Genomic DNA, 20,708 nt, shown 5'->3' with positions numbered 1-20,708 from the left:
TTGAAGGTCTCAATGGGCTTTACTAGAGCTCGGTGCCAGCACACCAATCTGCAGCTGGGCTGTATGTTGCAGGATCAGGCCCTAACTTTGGAATTACCTGAATTTGAGTGGTTAGATTACAACCTCGCTCAGTTCTGCATTCATTTATTTGAAAGCTCTCCCCTTTTCTTTAACTGACCACACAGTATCTCTTAAAAATGTTTCTCTTAGTTCCGCCTCAAAGCAGAATTTTGCCAGTATTATGGATGCGGGCTGGGATTCTGCGAATAGATACATTGGTGCAGACCCTTATGCAGAGCCTTGACTCTAGTGAGGTTCAAGAGTTTGTATGATAAACCTGTGTGTAAGAACGAGGCCTGACATTGCTTCTGATTTGGTGACTTTATGTGTTTAAAAAAAAAAAAAAAAAAAAGACTGCTACTGTCATACATATTATAGTTCCTCATTGGTGATAAAATACATCTTGTAAGTTGATCTATTAGTGTAACACTAGAATTAATTTTTTTAATGCGTTCTCTAAGATAGATCTTTTTCCTTCACACCTATTTTTCCTGGGGGAAAAACAACAAGAAGGATACAATGAATTCAGAGAGCGCAAAAGAGATTGTTGTGTTTCCACAGTCTGGATTTTATGGTATTTTATTCTCAGCCTTTCATTTAAAAAATGAAGGAAAATAGGCCCTAATCCCTAAACTGCTTCCTCTGCGTGTAGAGGTCCATCTGCACTGGAGCTGGGCAAATAACTGAATCGTCCGTTCTCTGACAATTCAGGTGGGAAGGCAGGAAATCAAAACAAGCTCTCAGTTCAGGTTGAACGGAATCCCAGAATTTTCAGTGAATCAAAAAAGTTAGAAAAATTTTATTTTGGGTTGAACTAAATGTTTTGGGTATTTTTAGTAAAAGGAAAAGAAATGAAAGGCTAGATTCACAGTCAGAGGAGAGGGAAGTGGTGCTCTTCTGATAATCTTTAGCCCAGTGGTTAGAGCACCACCCTGGAATGTGGGAAACTCATGTTCAAATCCCTGCTCTGCCTGATTTGGAGTATGGACTTGAAACGGGTCTTCCCCATCCCAGATGAGTGTCCTACCACACAGGCTATTCTGGGGTGGGTCTCTCAGCCTCTCCTGCTGAAGCTGTGACACTTTATATGAAATACTTTAATAGTCTTTGGGCCAGAATGACTTGATAGTCCAATGGTTAGGATTCAAGTCCCTACTTCAGAGTGGAGATTCAGACCTGGGGCTCTCACATCCCAGGTGAGTGCCCTAAGCATCGGGCTAATGGTTGTAAGAGGGGCACATTTACTGGTTTGGTGTGTAAATCTAGCCTGGAAAAAAAATCAAAATGAAACATTTCAGAAATATCAAAATGGTTCCTTTTAACATTTCTGGAGTTTTTTCTTTTTTCCACTGCAACCGAAACAATTCACCAAAGTCAACACGAATTCACAAAATGTTTCAGTTGACCCAAATCTGCATTTTTTGGCTAAGAAAGTTTTGGCTGAACAATTTCACACACCTCTAGTCTGCAAAGAGAAGCTTGCCAGATAGGGGCCAGAGACTGGTTTGCAGTGACAGACGTGCAATGTTAACGAAAGAATGGAGACATTAAACAATGTTTTCATTTGAAACATCATCCCGTTTGGACCCACCACCTTCTTTGGTACATGTATCCCTTCCCCAGGGCAAAGTACATTGTGCACAACTCTATTTATTGGCATAAAAACATTATCAAATATTGATTAGTTTCAACAGATGCAGATGGGATATTTATAAACCTAAGTTTTGCTTTCATTTTCCCTCTTTTTTATCAGCTCCTAAATTAACAGGCCAAGCAGGCTACTTCACAGACTTCCATTTCCTGCTCTGCCAGTAAATTTAACTGTGACCCAATAGACAGGCATTGAGCACTAAGATTTTACTCTGCGTATTAATTTACTTCTGATCTTTTCATGGGCACAGAACACAGATTGGGTCTGATTGTCTGCTGCTTTGTGCAGTCTTTTACACTCGTGTAAAGGTACAATGGGCATTTTACACCCACTATTCACAGTGATAAGAGACTGCACAAAGTACAAGGCAATGGAGAATCAGGCCTGTCTAGTTTTACATGTACTGGCAGTGTGATGTGGATTACTGTCCACAAGGGGGTCAGTTCAGGCTACCGGTTTGCCCCTTATATAAACACTAAAATGTATAGGCTTATCTCTCTAAAGTCGGCATCACAAACAGGAAACAAAACAAGAAAGCTCCAATTATCTGAAAGCTACAGTGAATTCCTATTAACAAATAACTTTCTGCAACCAAGTAATCTTCTGAACTTCATTGACTTTCTGCTTCTGTGAAATATTCCCTCTGAACAAATTGCAGACATCTGTAATACATCTATTTCATTACACCCATTGTACTCGATGGAAAGACATTTGAAAATTTAACATTACAACCTCCAAGACACAACTCTACTAAATCGGACTTTTTTTCTAGCCTGATTTTATTCTAACTGCATATAGTAAGAATTTTTAGGAGCTCCACTGTATTGCTTTTAGGAACTAGTGTTATTATTCTATCAAGAGGAGACATTTGGTGCACTGCAACCAAATACTGTCTAGTTATCACCACTACAAGAAGGGCTGACCTGGGTTTACCTTCCATCCCCCGGAAAATCAATTACAAACGTGTGCCTTTCTCAAATCATCCATTCAGATTGGATTTTTGTTTTCCAATTTCATCTACTAGGGGATTTTCGTCATAATCATCTGAGGAGAACACTTCCAAATCTCAGGAGAGAACGCTATATAAACCAAAAAGTTTTACATAAAAAACCCTTTCAAATCTGTTTTGTGTAAAGTGGGAACACACACACACACACACACATATATATATATATATACATATACATAGAGAGAGAGAGAGAGAGCGAGATATGACTCAAGGGCAAGAAACTGCACATCATAAAAGGAAACTTATAGATCGATTCATCATAAATACATTTAATATATATTATACAAAGATAGGGCAAAAATGGCATCAAGCAGCATTTTCTACCACCTTCACAGTAACATGAAAATGTTTTCTCTATCAACATAAAATTAAAAATTGCCAAATAATATTTAAACAAACACATCAGCAAACAAAAAATGTAAAAAATATGAACTCTTTCAATGGACTGTCTAATTATAGCCTTCTGGTAATGGCCACAGCTACGGCTGAAGAAACACTTTCCCCCATATGCACGTGTGTCCCCAGTTGCCTGTAACTTTTTTGGGGTGTAGGGAGAGGAAATTTTTCATACTTGTTCTCAGTCCAAAGACTAATTTATTTTTTTTAAGTTTGGTACAATTATGTGCCCCATTTTTGAGTTATCCATGCACGAAAGAGATGCTTTTCAGGCTTTAAAAATGATTATTTGTGTGCTTTTATTTGTGCTCAAATGACACATGCAAAGGTTAGTTTTCAAACCTGCCAAGACTGCTGGAAGAAACAGGATTTAGAAATAACCAAGTTACTGAAAAATAACGTTCTGCAATTTTGCACTATGCAATTCCCTCTCCCCACTCCCGCTCGCCACTAGGATCCTCCGAACTCTGGCCAGTTGTCTACCCCTCTTAATCCCTGAATTGCTTATAAAGATTTGATTGCATGATCAAACTGAACATTACATTCACATTCTATGCACTCTGAGGCTGTGATCCAACATCCAAATAACCATTCAATTAACTCCCAATCAGGGGTGCTGCAACAATTTTTTATAGTGGGAGTGCTGCGAGTCATTGAACCAAACTATAAAGCCTGCATATAATGGAATCCACTTCAATCCAGGGGGTGCGGCAGACCCCCAGCACTCCTAGTTCCAGCACCTGTGCTCCCAATACAAATAAGAGCAGCGGTGCGATCTGAATTTGGGATCATAAGCTCATAGGTTGAGATGCCTGTTTTTAACCTGTTACTTAAATTTGAAACAAAACTGCATGTTGTAGGCAAGCACAATGCAGGACTGCCCACACGGCTCTGCCAATGTGCCTTATCACAACATCCTGCTATTTCCAACCAGAAGTCTATGTTATAGAGAGATTGTAAGGTTGTTGTTGTTGTTGTTTTCCTTAGGAGGTGGACAAATATCCATGGTGAACTAAACATGAAAACTGAATTTGTGGCCCTACTTCTCCAGAGGTGTTGCCCTACCCAGGTATGAATGAGCCCTTGCTTGTCTAAAAACAATAAAGCTGGCAGGAAAATAATAAAAAGATCATTATGCATTTTTTAAAAAGCATTTTTGTGTGCGTGGCAAGAATCAGAGTGAGGGAAAAAATTGTGAGAAAAAATATCTGACAAACAGTGGTATTGTGTGCTCTGGCTTTGATAAATAATGCTACCAAACCTATAACAAAAAAAATTTCAATTCTGCTGAAATAGATAGATTTACATATCTTCTGCTAAAAATTCCTAAAAGCAGCTTACAGTTCAAACAAATGACTGTTTTGCTGTGGACAGCGAGAAACCCAAGAAAGGAAATGATGGAATAATGCTTCCATAAGTAATACAGATTTCTGTCTCTTGCATACAAGAAACAAGGATCAGAACAAGTCCATGAACTCTAGAACTAGAAACCCTAAGAATTCTGTTTAAATTAACTGCCTTTGTACAATATGGTTACTTTATGGAAAAATTAACAGAGATAAATGATTTACGGAGATGAAAAGTGTCTCCAAATCTAGGTACCACTGTGATTCCTGATCACTCCCCTTTAAAATGAACTGATCTTTATCTTTGTACACCAATTTAACTATTACCCCCTCCTCCCGAATTTATATCCCCAGAAGTATCAGCGCTGTTTGGAGTAAGGGATGGGGAAGGAAGGATTTACACCCTCTATTCCCTCAGTTGTGTTCAAGCACATTGCTCTGCAGTGGTTACTGCAAGCATAGCTCGTTGTGATCTTGTATGTTTCTAAGGGAGATGCTTGATTTTTGTTTAGTTAATATTTTCAAAATTTAATATCCATGACTGGGCTGTTTTCTGCTTTCCCATTTCGCCAGTGTAAATCCAGAGTAATCCCGTTGACTGCACTGGGGTTGTGCAGGATTTACGCTGGAGTAACTGAGATCAAAGAGCTGGCCCGATCAGACTAACTTTCCTCATTTGGAAAATAAGTCATGGGCAAGTTTTGTTCATTTTAGGCTATTCTGCAGGGCTCATCATAAACAATTTTTTTAAAGGAGTCATTTTGTAAAGAGCAGAGCACCCATGTTTTGGAGAAGGAGGGAACCATCTGGGCATATTTGTGTCTGTCTGTGTGTGTGTGTAAGAGCATAAAGTGCAAGAAAAGAAGGAATTCCTACGTAAAGAGGAGACGCTGTCTCTTTAAGACAGCCTTCTGCACGTAGACAGTGCACTCTGAGCACTGCCTGGTCAGCCAAACCAAGCTGCAGGGAGGCTGCGCAGAAAACCTTGAGCTAAGGGTGACCATAGAACAGGTACTGGCTGCAAGAAAAAACAAAAACAAACAAACAAAAGGCAGCTGATAATAATAATGTAACCATGCATTGTAATTCACTGCATGCAGAGGGACTCGCTCGTGCAGGGGATGCACAGACCAGAGCAAAGGTGCAGTAGACCCTCCGGAAAGGTCAAGTTCACTCGAAACACTTTAAAATACATACATAAATCCGAGTTCATGAGATACATTTTCCCTCCTTTCCCCATCTCCCCCACCCTCCCCCCATGAAGATCCCGGCGTTACACTGCAACTGGGGGCTGCATTTGATCTCGCAGCAATAAAGAGACTGTAAATAAGGACTGGGAGGGAATTAGTGTCATGCAAGGGAAGTCAGGATTTTGATGATTATTTTAAAAATACATAGGAAATCAAAGCGCCCACATCCATTAACAAACCAGGGGAAGAAGCGTGAGTGCAGATGGTTTAGAAAGGCAGTGAGTGCTAAGGCGATGGTGTACGCGTGGCAGTGTTTATATGAGAGATCAAAACAGAGCCAAGCCCATACAGGGGGAAAAATGGCGACTACTGGGAACTAAGACACGGGATTAGTTATTATTTTTATACATCTATGCGCTGCACATAAAGCTAGACATATAGGAAAAGTTGCCAATTCACCGTGGAAAAAGACGGTACATCCATTACCTGTTATTCTGGGATTTTCTGGCCAGCGTGCCTGCCTTTGTTTTCTTTCTGGAATAGTCACTATCGAAGGGTAACACTGATGCATAGCCATGTTCTGCTTCTAGGGACAAAGTCAGCATTAGTGGCAATATATTTTTCCATGCATTTTTTCCTCCTTTGCAGGAACGCTAGGGTAAAAAACAAAAATTTTGGTTGATTTGTTTGGATTTTATTCCGGAATTTTTAAAAGAAAGACAACAAAACAAAAAGTGCCAAAATAGGAGGATCATCCGAGTAAATAGTAAAAAAAAATAAATAAAAATGGCTGGATCATGCACGTCTTGAAACATTGTGACAAGGGGAAAAGGAAAACGGCAATACAATTACAAACGGCAACATGCACAACAATGTAACCTATACTGAATGCTGCAACATACATACAATCCAAACAGACTCGAGTCAGGGCTCGTTTGTTTAAAGATTTTGCAAGAAAATAGCATTTGTTCCCCCCCTCTCTGCAATGCATCTGACAAAAACGTTTAAATCCCATGGCACCTTTGCAGGTGAAGGAAATATGGACTCAGAGAAAAGGGCGTCCGAATACCCACGCAACAAAGAGAGTGAAATGTTTAGAAGTGCCTGCTAGTCATTTCTCTGAATACCTCTGTCTCTTCTTTCCAAATACTCAGCTGCTTCCAGAAGAATTAACAGAGAGTTCAGCTCCATTTTTATGTGTGCTCTTTGAGTTACCCCCAAACTCTGTGTCTGCCTTTCAAACAGCTGAGGAAGGCAATGAGCATTAAAACTGCACTGAGTTCACAGGCTGGGGACTTCCAAGTCCCCTATATAAACCACCTCTCAACCTACATTTGACACACAGGCGACAGGCGACTGGTATAGCCAATCATGGACAGCATTTCTAGGTAGAGGCGGGACTAAATCTTAAAGTAGAGCCAATCAGCGCAGACAAGCGCCCTCTGGTTAGGAGACAGAATGTTGACAGATCTGAATCTTCTCCCTGATAGGTCAGCCACTACAGTAACAATTTAGAAGCCGAAGCTTAGCAACAGCACGTGGTGGCCCAGCCCCCAGCCTCACTGAGTGGCCGGCTTTATGCATTTTAAGCAGTCAGCAGCTGCTGATTGGAGATGAGGAGGCTATGCAAATAAGCAGGGGGAAACTAGCCAATAGTTTTAGAGAGGTGTGTCTTGTCGCAAGCAAGTGAGGGGGGAGGGGTCAGGCAAGTGAAGGAGGAGGGGCCCATCCACCCATGGTGCTGGTGGAATTATTGTGTTGCTGTGAGGAAGAGAAGTCTGGGCTGCGGCTCAGTTAGGGACTGGGGATAAATGCTAAGGTGTTAGAATAGCAGTCCTATAGTCCTTTCTCTCCTTCCCTAGCTGCAGTCATATGCATGAGATATGAAACTGCTAAATAAAACAAATGCATCCACCATCCAGGGATTGTTATATAGAGAGTGCCTTGCATGACAAAGAATGGTAAAGTATCTCAACTATATAGTATAGATGTATAGCACCACCAAAAGCAGCCACTTCTGGGTGGTAGGGCTGCAGCAAGTAAGGCAAATACATTCGGCACAGGAAATTTTGCTTTTAAGATACCAGGGTAAACTTCCTGCTCTTACAACAAAGGGCCATGGGATCTTGAAGCCAAAAACGTTCCAATTTTGGAGCTTTGATTTTTGGGTGACCATCTTGAAATATTTTGGACTTGATTTTCTGAGGGGCTGGGTTCTCACAACTTAGGATGACTAGATGTCCTGATATTATTGGGACCATCCCGACATTAGGTGATTTGTCTTATATGGGACTTTATTAACCCCCACACACACACACATTTCGCCCCCCCTCCCCAGCATAGGACACTATTACCCTCTCTCCTGTCCTAATTTTTCATACTTGCTATCTGGTCACCCTATCACAACTCCAGCTGAAAATAATGGGAGCTGTGGGGTTTTAGCACCTCTGAAAAATCAGGCATAAGCTATCTTAAAGTTTAGAACCCAAAATGAGTGACCTCTGAATATATGGGCTTTAAGTGTTCTCACAGAGAACACACAAACAGTTTTTAAAGTCTTGCCCCAAAGACCCTCACAGTCACTCTGCCCCAGAAAGATCTGAACCAGACCTGATGGGATGTGGATTTATGAGTCCAGAGAGTTCCAATTTCAAACATGACAGCCTTTTAATGCACCTATATGTGAAAACTGGGCCCACTGTTTTTCAGAGCTGATGCTTATTCCACTAAATCAAACAGGCTTTGTTTTGTTGGTTATGCTTTGTCCAAACTCTTCAGGTAATAAACTATTTTTATAGCATCTTTCATCCCAATGGGCTTTACAGATTTAATAACAGATGCAGCCGTAAATCATAATTGATATAAAAATAATAAGCAAATATATTTTCAGAATTCTGTTTTACAGTTATCTACAATACACATATTTGTAGCCATCCCCTGACTGGACGGCTGTTGCTGTCATGGGGGTGTTGCTAAAAGGAAAGTAAAAACACATCCTGCAGCAAGGAAGAGCAGAGCACTAGCAAGAGCACATGCGGAAGTTTTATGCTGTGCTTAGAGCATTTTGTACATACCTAGTTTACCAAAAAAGAAACCAATATTGTGTCTCTGTTTATGGGAAAACATGACTTTGCAATTCATTTACGCAACTGATGTTCCATCCTGCTTCTGCTTAGGATGATAGAAGGTATTGCAGAGTGTGGTTTAGGCGTGTATGTATGTTTTATACGTTGCAACCAGATGGGCCTCTTGTATGTAGGGCAGCAGGAGGCAAATGCCCTCAACTCCTTTACTTGCTCTCTGCCATCTCCCTGTAAAGGCTAGGATGGGTCAGGAGATTTTAACAGATTTTCTTTTCCAGGCTGACTACAACAGTATTCTCCCTCTCTCCCTCCAGTCCTTTGAGGAAGATAGGAACTGCAGAACTTGACCAGTGATCCAGTTTGTGCAGTATTCTGTCTCTGACAGTGGCCAGTACCAGCTGCTTCAGAGGAAGGTGCAAGAAACCCCGCAGAAGGCAGTTGGAGAATAGCCTGCCCATATGGAAAATTTCTTCCTAAGCCAAGAGCATTTTAGGATGCACAGAAAAACATAGATAATTTTGGTTTGAGATCTAAATATTGCAGCAATTTTTTTCAGTCTAGTTCTTTATTGAAGGAATTAAGGAATATACATCTGAAAAGTAACCTGCCATGGATAGACTAGGGCATAGTTACCTACTGTTTCTGTCCATTTTTGGATCTGAAAATTATATCTCACTAGAATTGTTACCTGTTACTTAACACGAAGGAGCACAAGGTGGAAAAATGCTTCATTAATAAACATTTAATTAGTGGAACTTTCTTTCCCTTATCTTCAGGTGGGCCCTGATCCTGCACTGAGAACCCTGTAGGCACAGCCTTGTGCTGAAGGGTACCCTGGGACAGGTGTTGGCTCATGCAGAATCCCATATGTTAGTGGGACTCCATATAGGGAAATGGCTCTGTCCAGAGACCCTTTGATGTCATTTAGGCTCTACTCTGGTGCAGGGGCCTGCCTGCATAGCTCTCAGTGCAGAATTGGGGCCATAAACAAATATACTATTTATCATTTCCCCTCACTTCCAGTTTACCTTCAGCTAGAGCCCTAGTGATACCTACATTTCAAGATTTTACTATTGTATTGTACCTCTCCTGCTAACCATCAGTGAGATAGACCAGGAAGAATTTAAAATTGTGTGCAGAAATATCATATGTAAAAAAACCCAACAAGATCTCACAGTAGATAATATGTCAACGAGATGAATTGGAATGAAAGAGATAATGCACCTGGCTGTCTAGGATCGGTATAAAGACTATATTTTGCAAAATGTGACTCCATACAGTAACCAGAGGCTAAAAAAATTGCAGGGCTGCACAAATATGCACTGACATTTAAAAAAAAACCAAAACATGCACAGCTCAAAATCTTCTCTAACTTGAATTAGAAAAACACCTAAAGGCCACCAGGAATGTAGTCACAGCTATCTGCCAACTCTCTGCATGCCGCCAGCATATCCAATTGCCTTTTCTTATCTGCATATGCTGTGCACAGGAGCCACCTTACATACCAATCTAGACTGGTTATGAAGGTGCTCAGAGCCTCCCTTCTGATGTCCATACTATTATATAAACTAATACAGTTTAGTTTGTGCTTTTAGTCCAGAATGCTGGTGGCGGCTGCACAGCTGCTGTTGCTTGAAAACTGGTGATTCTTTCCCTTTAACCAAGAGCAGGACATATTAACAAAAATCAGGCCATGATCTGACTTGGTCACTTCTTTAGTCAAATAAGGCCAAATTCTGCATCTGTTGAATAGCACTTACATGAGTAGTCTCCTTGACTTCAGTGGAACTATATGAATGAGGAAGAGCTATTCAGCATAAGTAAGGGTTGCAGAATCTGATCCATCTTGTTTACCCCATGGCAAAAGAGGCTCATCAGTGCAGCAAAAAGAGATGCCAAATAAATTGTAGGCTGCCTATTTTTATCTAAAAGGAACAAAGCCAGTCATATAAATTGAGGTGTTAAACCTCATCTCTTTCCAGGATTCATTTATGCTAAAAGTCCAGAGACACTAGGCCCAATTCTTTACTGTGGTGTCACCAGATACACCAGTGCAAAATAGCTGTAAAATGCTACTGAAACGGAAAGATAGTATTTGACAGCCATTCTATTCAGGTGTAAGTGGTGACACAACATGAGAGGCAGCCCTATAATTCCGATTTGGTAGCATTTTACACCTGCTTTGAACAGGTGTAAATAACTCCACCAGGCACCATGCAGCAGAGAATTTGGCCCATAGACTGATGGGAACATAGAATTGCTCCAAGACTTTCCACTTACTGCCTGACCTGTCCAAATACTGCTGCAGTTGAGATCATGGGGCTGTCACAAAATCAGGTTGCCTGCTGGCTAGGAATGGCTCTTTGCTATGAACCAAGTCCTTCTCCATTGAAGCTGAGAATTTTGCCATTGACTTAATAGGGAGCAGGATTAGGCCCTAGTTGAAGCTACTTTGTGTTTAAGGCTCTGCATTGCATCTGGAAATACACATGCACAGATCTATATTATCCATACTATGTTACAAGAGGCAAAACTCCCTTTACCCCCAACATATGTATAACACATGTAATGAAAAGAATGGACAGTCCCAGTCATGCATCCCTTATGCGATATGGCAATCCTATGTTCTGATCTGCAGCAACAGAGATACACTCCAGGCAACAGCTAGGAAGGCTCAGAGCCTCTTTGCCAGCCTCTTTCCCAGCTATTAGCACGCTGCTGCTTGTTCATGCTAGGACTGCTAGGCACGATGATAATACATAATACTACTAATAATGAGAAAAAGCGAGATAGTCTGACTCTTTGTAAGTAGTTTATGATGTACTTACATTTCTGAGTAAAGAACAATCAGGATAAATATAATATCTCACCTCCTGCTGCTGAGCGTGTGCAAGAGTTTATTGTGGAAGTTAGTTGTTTTAAGATAATTAAGCACTTTTTAATGTTTGTGTTCTTCCTCCCCAGTGCCCCCTATTCCACATCTTAAACTTGCTGAGTAGTACTTAGGGAGGAGTAGACCTATTGAAGTCAACTGGACTATTTACATGGGTAAGTACTAGTGTAGGTAAGGGTTATGAAATAGGAGCTAGCATGATGATAAAAACAGCTGATTCCATTCAGGGCTAAACTACCTGTGTCAACTGCATTCAGCGTATAAGGGTGACTCCTAAAATATTTTTACACACACAGTCCCAGGAAATGTAGAATATATGAGTTTGCTTAAGCAAGTTACGAGTGTGTGTGTGCATGTACACATGGAAGTCATGTTGATGTTGTGTGGAATAAAGATTTAATCAGCATGATTTTGATATGGACACATTACTCGTGATTGATGCAGCCATGAATGGTCAGGTCATCCCACATGAGTGCTCATAAATCCTTTAACCACATATGTATTTTTGTAAGGTGCATGACAATGATACAAATGTTATAGGTCTGATTCTTCCCTTACCTACACCAGTGAGAATCAGTAGTTGTGCCACTGAAGTCAATGGAGATGCACCGGTGTAAAATGGATATAAGTGAGAGGAGAATTAGACCCAATGACTTTAAAGACTTAGGCATGTACTGAAAAATAAACATGTGCCTAAAGTTTGGTCCCTACATAGCTCTTTTCCATTTTCAACTTCTATGGCAGCAGGAACCCACTGGCAGCAGGAATAGACAAGCGCTTAGCAAGCAGCTGGTCTATAGTGATAAAGGGTAGCTATCATTTCATGGTATGGTTTAAACAACGTTTTACTTAGAAGCAGAAAGTTGAGTTTATGCCCACAAGAGCTGGTGATAGCCACACTCCAACACGTGCCCTGGCTGCCTCTTTTCTATTGAGTATGATTCATAGTCTTCTTAGTAGTATTTAAAGTCTTAAATAACATAGCCTTAAAGAATAGCCTCATTCTTCTCAAGGGGACTTCGGTTGCCTTATGTCCTGATATAGCATTTGAGATAGTACGGTTGATACTATTGACAATCCTGAGTTATAACCTTTGAAGGACCCTAGAGGCGAGGTCTTTAACTCTGGAACTCTTCCATTAACAATTCACCATCTGCATCCTTTTATACTCAGTCCTTGCCCACGTTTCAGGATTTGTCGCATTGTAGCTATTTGTTATTTATCTATTTTTGTTTTTTTCTTTTCCTGGTATTTCCCTATGTCAGCACCTGAGCCTCACTCTGACGTTGGGGCAGTACCTCTGGGTTTTTTGGTTTAAGGTGTTGTGAGGCTTAATTCTCTAATGAAGCAATACAGTTCTCTTTCCACGTAGGAAGAGGGGTCTCCACACAGGGATAGGAGGACAGTTTTCTCCCTGTATGTGGCCATGGATGTCTTAAACTCTGTTTAATTTCATATTTCACTTATGGTACAAGTCGTTATCTTAGTTTTACAGATTGGGAAACCAAGACACAGAGAGATTAAGGAAGCCAACAATTTCAGCAATGGCCATTGATTCTAAGTGCCAAATCTGAGACATGCTTGGTCTGATTTTCAGAGGTGCTGAGCACCCATAGCTCCCAGTGAGTTCACTGCCTCAAAAAACCAGGCCCAAGGTGTCTCAGGTTTGGCAACCCCAAATTAGTGGTCACTTTCAAAAACATAGGCCTCTGTGGCTTGCGGGGGGAAGTGGGGACATTGTTGGTGAGTCAGACAGGCCCAGGATTTGGAGTCAAGATCTGAGTTCTAATCCTCATTATAGTGCTCTTATTCAAGTCAATGGAAAAACTCCCATTAATGTTCATTTTCAGGATCTAGTCCTATGTGCCTGAGCCAACACACATTGGGGTCAGTGGGACCCTTTCCACTGCCTTCAATGGGCTGTGCATCTGACAGTGAGGCTAGCTTACTGCATGAACTTGGGCTGCTCTTCCATTGACTTGATGCTTAGCCTGCTCAAGTCATGTGCAATTCTCTAGTCTGTGTGTTCCCCCTCTCTATAATAGGAATGACAACATTTACCTCCCTCACAGGGCTGATGGGGGAATAAAATAGTTAATGTCTGTAAAATGCTTTTGATAATTTTACACTTGAAAATTAAACCTGAACATTTTAGTACTTACAATATTTAACTGAGTTCCAGAACCCTGTTTTCACTCATTGTTGTCTTAGAGAAGGCTTAGGACTGTTACTAGTAATAATACCTACTTCTTATTTAGTGCTTTTCAGCAGTAGACCTGAAAGCACTTTACACCAGAGGCCAGTATCATTATCCCCATTTTACAGATGGGGAACTGAGGCACAGAGACTTGCCCAAGTTCACACAGCAGGCCAGTAGCAGAGCCAGGACTAGAACCCAGGTTTCCTAAGCCCCCACCAGTGCTCTGTCTACTAAGTCACACTATTACAGGAATCACAGTGGTAGCTGTGTTAGTCTGTATCAGCAAAAACAACGAGGAGTCCTTCTGGCACCTCAGAGACTAACAAATTTATTTGGGCATAAGCTTTTGTGGGCTAGAACCCACTTCATCAGATGCCTTGAAGATGCATCTGATGAAGTGGGTTCTAGCCCACAAAAGCTTATGCCCAAATAAATTTGTTAGTCTCTAAGGTGCCACAAGGACACCTTGTTGTTATTACAGGAATGTGTGTTATGGCAGACTGGGCCTGATCCTCTGTTACTCTATGCCTCCCTTCCCCTTAGACTACTCTAGCATTGAAAAGGGACTTAAATCATACTTACACCCACTTAAAGGCCCCTCTAAAAGTATAATGTAATGCTCCTTTACGTTTCCAGAGCAATGTAAAGGGGACTTAGAGTAACTGAGAATCAGATCCATCGTGTGTGTGTGTTTCTGTAATAACTACTGTTTGAGCAAGCTGAGGAATTAGAAGCAATTACTTATCTCTGAATTGGTCACATCTGAGATCAGGCCTTCTTGTTTCTTAATTTCGTTAAGGCATGCCCCTGATTGCAACAAAGAGCATCCTGTAGGGGAGTAAGCACATTTTCTAGCAAGTAGTTGTTATAAGTTGCTTTTGCAGTTACACAACTGTTGCAATCAGGGACATGTCTTAGTGAAATAAAAGATTCCAACAATTCTTAGCCAGGCTGGGCACAAATAAAAAAACCCAGAGGTGAGGTGAATCCAGTTCAGCACTAGCAAGTGGAATGTTCCATTTTAATAGAAAAGGGAAGTGAGTGTGGGGGTTTTGATCAACCTGTAATAAAAAGATTTAAAGTGCCATTGTAGTCAGAAAGCGTAAAACCATTTTCTTACCCATTATATCTGCATCCTGTGTAGCTGTGGGTCATATCTTCTGTATTTACTGGAAAAACATTTTTTTTATTACTGTCAGCACTGAAAAGTTAGTATAGGTATGGAAAAGCAAGCTTGATTTTATTGTGTCTCGTACATCATCAACTAACATCAGACTGCAGAATATTTATTACTGATGAGGAATTAAGAGGCAAAGAGAACACAGCTTGATTTGCAGATCTTACAGGGAGTTTTCAGCACTGGCCATCTGGACAACCATCTTTTGGCTTGTAAACTCACAGCGAGAGAAAAAAATAGAGGTGGCACCTTGCAATGTCATTTTTACATAGTAATTTTCCTGACAACAGCCACATTTAATATATTAGCAGGTTTTGTTCCTCAAAAAATAAATCTATAATACATTTACAGGCATATCTGTGTGGCTACAGAATGCAAGTATACTCTTACAATTCTTACCCCCTCCAATGGGGAGTAACATACCTGAAATTGATATATCTGAAATTCGTCAATAATATTTTCTTCCTGTGGACAGATGACCTAAACTCCCTCAGATTTCTACCACAACTTCAACGACCATCCATCAAACTCTCTCTAGATTTTGAACACTCCCACACCAGCATCAACATCCTGGACACCACAATCAGCTTTAACAATGGAACCGTACAGACAGTGAAGACAGCAAGATTCGTGGTCATTCTCATGTGTTCTGGAAGTGAGTTCCACAGCCTTGGCCAAGCTGCCAAGAAACCCCCTGTCAATCACACTTACAAGTCTCACCCATTCAGCTAACAGTTCCACTGGAACATTTGTGGGCTGCCAGGGCCACACAGAAGATGGGACTTTAATTGGTTTAAGTGGGCCAGAGCTGTTGAAAGCTTTGTATGCTAGGACCAAACCCTGGCTTTGATTTTTTGTTCCAGGGGAGCCAGTGCTGGGAGCAGAGCACTGGCGTGATGTTCTCTCAGGGTATGTCTACACTGCGATAAAAAACTCACAGCACTAAGTCTCAGAGCCTGGGTCAGCTGACTTGGGCTTGGTGGAGCTCAGGCTGTGGGGCTAAAAATTTCAGTGTTTGGACTCAGGCCTGAGCGTGGGCTCTGAGATCCTCAGAGCCCGCACTCCAGCTCAAGCCTAAATGTCTCCACTGCAATTTTTAGCCTAGTAGCCTCAGCCCTGTGAGCTCGAGTCACATGATTGGGGCCAGCCACGGCCATGCTGTGGGTCTTTTATCCCAATGTGGCTGTACCCTGGCCCTGTGTTGCTGTACAGGAAAGAGAGCTGTTACATTTTGAGCCAATGAGCAAACCTACAGGTACTTTAGGTTCACGTTATTGCCCCTATTTTAAAGATGGAGAAACTGAGGTTAAACGACATGTCCAAAGTCACATAGCATGTCCCCGTCAGAACCAACATTAGAACCTAGGTGCCCTCACTGCCAGAACTGTACTTGACCTACTAAAACACAGCAGGATAGATCCCCAGCTGGTGTAAACTGGCATAGAACTATTGTCTTTAACAGAGCTACATCAACATATACCAGCTAAGGATCTGTCCCTGTGCCTCTTACCAAAGGAGCCCTGTGCCCAGCCAATCCACAAGGGTCTCCTGGATTAGCAGTCTCTCTCTTTCTCGTACACACACACACAGCCACAAAGGGGCCATTTGTCAAATACAGATTTTGGTTTGAATTTCAAACACCCTCCAAGTTCAGGGTGTTCTGTTCTGATCCAGGCCCAATCTCTAATCAACCTCACTGCCACAGTACCCAAAGTGCTCTCCTTCTACCAACTCCAATCCCACACCTCACATCTCCCTCCCACACCACAGATTAGAAGATGAATGTGCTGCCTCTACAGTTCTCCCCCCTCTTGCTTTAATCAGCAAAGATATTTATTTCCTTTGAATTAAAAAACAATAATATTTCTTAATAAGGGGAAAACAGACATGTAATGCAATAGATATCAGGCCATTTTTGTTCCTTATGCAACTCTACTGAGGTGTTACACCAGAGATGAGCTTAGCTCATTGAACCAAACTGTAATTTCAAATATCCATCCACTGGACAGACAGAGAAGTTAGAAGGCATGAGTTCTGTTCCCAGATCTTCCAGTGGTTTGGTGTGGAACATGGCCAAATCACATAACCTCTGTGTATTTTTGTTTCCCAATCTGTAAAATGGAATATCAATGCTGATGCATTTTGCAAAGTGATTTGAGAGCTATAGCAAGAGAGTGCTATATAAATACTAAGTATGTTGTTATAAGCGTGTAGGCGTGTGTGGCCCTCCCTCGCTGTCTATCTCCAAGGGAGGCTATGCCTCTTTGCGGTCATGCCCCTGGAAAAACAGTCTAAAAAAGGGGAAGTTAGCAGCTGTAGGGCTCCAACCCTCAGGCAGGATGGAACAGTAAATAGTTCAGGGGCCCAGGCCCTCAGGCAGGTCTGGGCACTGAGCAGTCTAAGGCATCAGTCCTCAGGCACGGTAGAGCACCAAACAGTCTAGGCCTCAGACAGGATAGAGCACCGGTGTAGCATCCTAGCTCAGCGGACAGTAGACCAACATAGGCCTCCTGGCCTAAGGTGGGAGGCTACCATGCCAGGGGTGGGGTGGCAGGGGGACCCAGGCCCACCTGACTCCACCAGGTTCCAGCCTATGGCCCTAACAGTAGCAGAGTGGTCCGCCACTGGGTCAGCAGGGATCCAGCCGCAACACGCTGACCTAGAGTCTCTCAGCAACATATCCGGACAGTGGTCGGCTTCCCCCGGGCTACTTCCTCCCCTCCCCTCGGGGTGTACCTGAATTCTGGAGTTTCCTTCCATCTTCCTGGGGTACACTGCCAGCAGCTCCTCAGTGTCAGGTGTATCTAGCAGTTCTGGTAGCTCAAGTGAGTCCTTGGAACAGCAGAAATCTTCTGCGGGCTCCAGTTCCAGCAGGAGGTTGGAAACATCTATCTCCCTTAGTGGCTCCAGCCAACTCAGCTACAGGGCCCTCCTCTTATACTTCCTGTTCCTGTCCTGCACTTCTGCTTCCAGGATGGTGACCAAGACCCTCCTGGTTGTATATTTTTTTTTTAAAAATCTACTATTGCAACTTGGATGATCAGTAACCAATGTTACATTGAAGCATTGCATTCTGCTCATCTGGCACATACACCTGTACCCCGATATAACGCTGTCCTCGGGAGCCAAAAAATCTTACTGTGTTATAGGTGAAACCGCGTTATATCAAACTTGCTTTGATCCGCCAGAGTGCGCAGTCCTGCCCCCCCGGAGCGCGCAGCCCTGCCCACCCCAGAACGCTGCTTTACCGTGTTATATCCAAATTCATGTTACATCGGGTCGTGTTATATCGGGGTAGAGGTGTACATAGCAAAGTTGGAATCATTACAGGTCATCTTAGTTATTGTAAAATGTCATATAGACTGAAGTCATCATGCTTGTTCTAGATTATTGTAAGAGCTATAAATAAATCGCAATGTTAGACTAATATGAAAGATTTTTAGTATGTGAGTCTGTGAGGGCAGGGGGAGTGCTAACCTTCTAGAGTTTATTTTTTGAGAGTGACACTCCAATATACCAGTAATTCATTGGGCTTTTTCAGAATTTTCCTATTTTTACTTGTACTTAGCAGAGAGGCCAATAACTAAATGGAGCCTTGGCTGCCCCCTCTCACTCCTAGTGGTGAAGCCACCAGGTCAGGGCTGAGGCACTTTGGTGAGGACAGTGTAAGGAAGCTTGCTTTGCCACACGGCGTGATCCTAAACATGACTCCAGTCAGTAAGACTTACTCAGGTGGTCACTCCATTGACTCCAGTGGTACTCCCTGTGGGCCGGATTCTGTCATCCTTAGTCATGCTGAATGATAACTTATTACACAAGTAGTTCTGCTGATGTCAGTGCAACTGCTCACATGGTAAAGCACCACTCAGTGTCAGTGAAGGTGACAAAATTGACTCCTGCATGAATTAGGATTACTCAAAGGAGTAAGAATTGCAGTTTTGGGTCCACTCTCTATGCAACATCTGTTCTGCCAATAAACAGGACTTAATTCTCCAGAATTTCCAATCTTGCACCTTTGATGACCAGTTCACTACACATTCCTCAGTATGGTTTTATCTATCCTGAAACATTATATATGTATTTGAGGTCTTAATATTAAGCACATCTTTCATCCAGGAGCATTTAAGGTGTAGGGTATGGAAATCAGTGAATGCCAGCAGCCAGTTTATGTTTCTTCAGTTCAGAGGAAATTCCCAAGGGGGGGGAAACTGGTTAGAAATGTAACTCTGTATTGTATTAATAAAGAAAATATAACAAAGTCTTAAAATATACAAAGATATTCTATGCTATTAGCAGCATAGGTGGAGACCATTATAAAGGCCATTTGGGGAGATGAAATGAGAATGGTATATATTAAGACAGCAAGGATACACTTGCCCATTGGGACAATAAAATAATACATTTCCATTTTTAGGTGACCATGCCTGGAGGCCTTTAGGCATCTTAACATGAAGTAACTAAAATCATTATTTATTGTGCTATCGCTAACACAATTCTCAGGGGGAAAAATACCCAGCAGTGGCAGCTGAGCTAAAACCTCAGCAACCTACCTGCAAAAACCAGCCAATCCACAGGGAACCAAAAGGCCTTTCCCAGAAGGACACCTCAGCTGGACACTGGTGGATGCTGCCCAGAAGAGATTTCCAATGTTGTCGGTTCTTGGAGGCCACACCTTTCCAGATGATGCTTGGGATGGGTAGAGAAATAATGGAAGCTTCTTCTCAGTGTACGTGGCTCAGTGCTGCCAGTTCTCTCTCACTGGCAAAACACAAGCAACAAGTTACACGGGCATTTTAAAAGTAGCTGCAGTAAGAATATGTCAGGGACTGCTTCCTGCCTAGCAGAGTCTGAGGATTATTTATTGAGCACTATCAGTTTACTTGGTGCTAGACAAAGCATGGAGGAAAACATGATCCTTGCTGCAAAGAGGCTTTCTAAGGCTAGATTTCTAAGACTAGATAAGCGCTTTGCTCCAAACTTTGGATGTGGAGTGGCATGTAGCTTCCCTTCCTGCTGCCCCCTTCCTGCGAGAGGATGGGAGATCGAAATGTCCTGCAGTACATTATGACACTAGCTGTGCTGGGCAGGGCATTGCAATGGCAAAGCTAAAGCTGAATTTAAAAAAGTTTTCCAATAATGACAGTTTGAGAGCTCTTTTTTTTTCCAATTTGATAATGAGAGTTTACCATATAAACACCTCCACTTTATCCTGAATAAGTAGGCTGTGCTGGTAGGTGAGTATTGAAAGCACCAACTTTATATCAATTACAGTGGTGTTTTGTTCTGTAAACCCACATTTACAATGAGGCCCCATGTTTGGAGCTGGGGAATAGGAGCGTGGGTGGCGGGTGAAGACCCCGTTCAGGAAGGCTAGTCCCCTACCCCGCCCAAGGCCCCATCGCGCCCTCCCCTCACTTGCCAGAGTAGTCCCAAGACCCCTACTGCGGCCCATGCCGCTCCAGGCTGGCCTGAGCCGCCCTGGGCCACCAGCTGGCCCGAGGCAGCCTAGAGCTGAGCCCCTGCCAGCTTCAGGGGAGAGGCAGAGTAAGGGCTGGGCCACATCCTGGGTTTGGGGAGGTTTAGCCTCCCTTGGCCTATTATACCCGCCCATGAATAGGAGTCAAGACTCACAGGTTCAGTTCCTGACCTGCTGTGTGACTTTGGACAAGTCATTTAGGCCCTGATCCTACATAGTTAGAATCT

At 42.3% G+C, this 20,708-nt stretch overlaps 1 protein-coding gene across 3 annotated transcripts in view; it reads right to left on the bottom strand.

Moving 5' to 3' along the window:
* Window positions 1–6,990, bottom strand: part of MXD4 (MAX dimerization protein 4) — a 45,033-nt gene extending 38,043 nt beyond the window's left edge. Inside the window, exons 1-2 of one of the 3 annotated variants that reach the window (XM_005292384.4) lie at window positions 6,780–6,990; window positions 6,139–6,238 (exon numbers count right to left, since the gene is read on the bottom strand). In XM_005292384.4, coding sequence (XP_005292441.1) covers window positions 6,139–6,238; window positions 6,780–6,843 — 164 coding nt within the window. In that variant the 5' untranslated portion in view covers window positions 6,844–6,990. Of the gene's footprint in view, window positions 1–6,138; window positions 6,306–6,779 lie in introns of all 3 variants that reach the window. The other 2 variants (XM_005292385.4, XM_042855540.2) reach the window with 2 other exon arrangements.
* Window positions 6,991–20,708: the final 13,718 nt, after the last annotated feature.

The sequence above is a fragment of the Chrysemys picta genome, chromosome 5 (assembly GCF_011386835.1).
Source record: "Chrysemys picta bellii isolate R12L10 chromosome 5, ASM1138683v2, whole genome shotgun sequence".
NCBI classification, from domain to species: Eukaryota; Metazoa; Chordata; order Testudines; family Emydidae; genus Chrysemys; species Chrysemys picta.
Note: the sequence above shows the minus strand (reverse complement) of the source record. Positions and strands in the feature narration are given on the sequence as shown.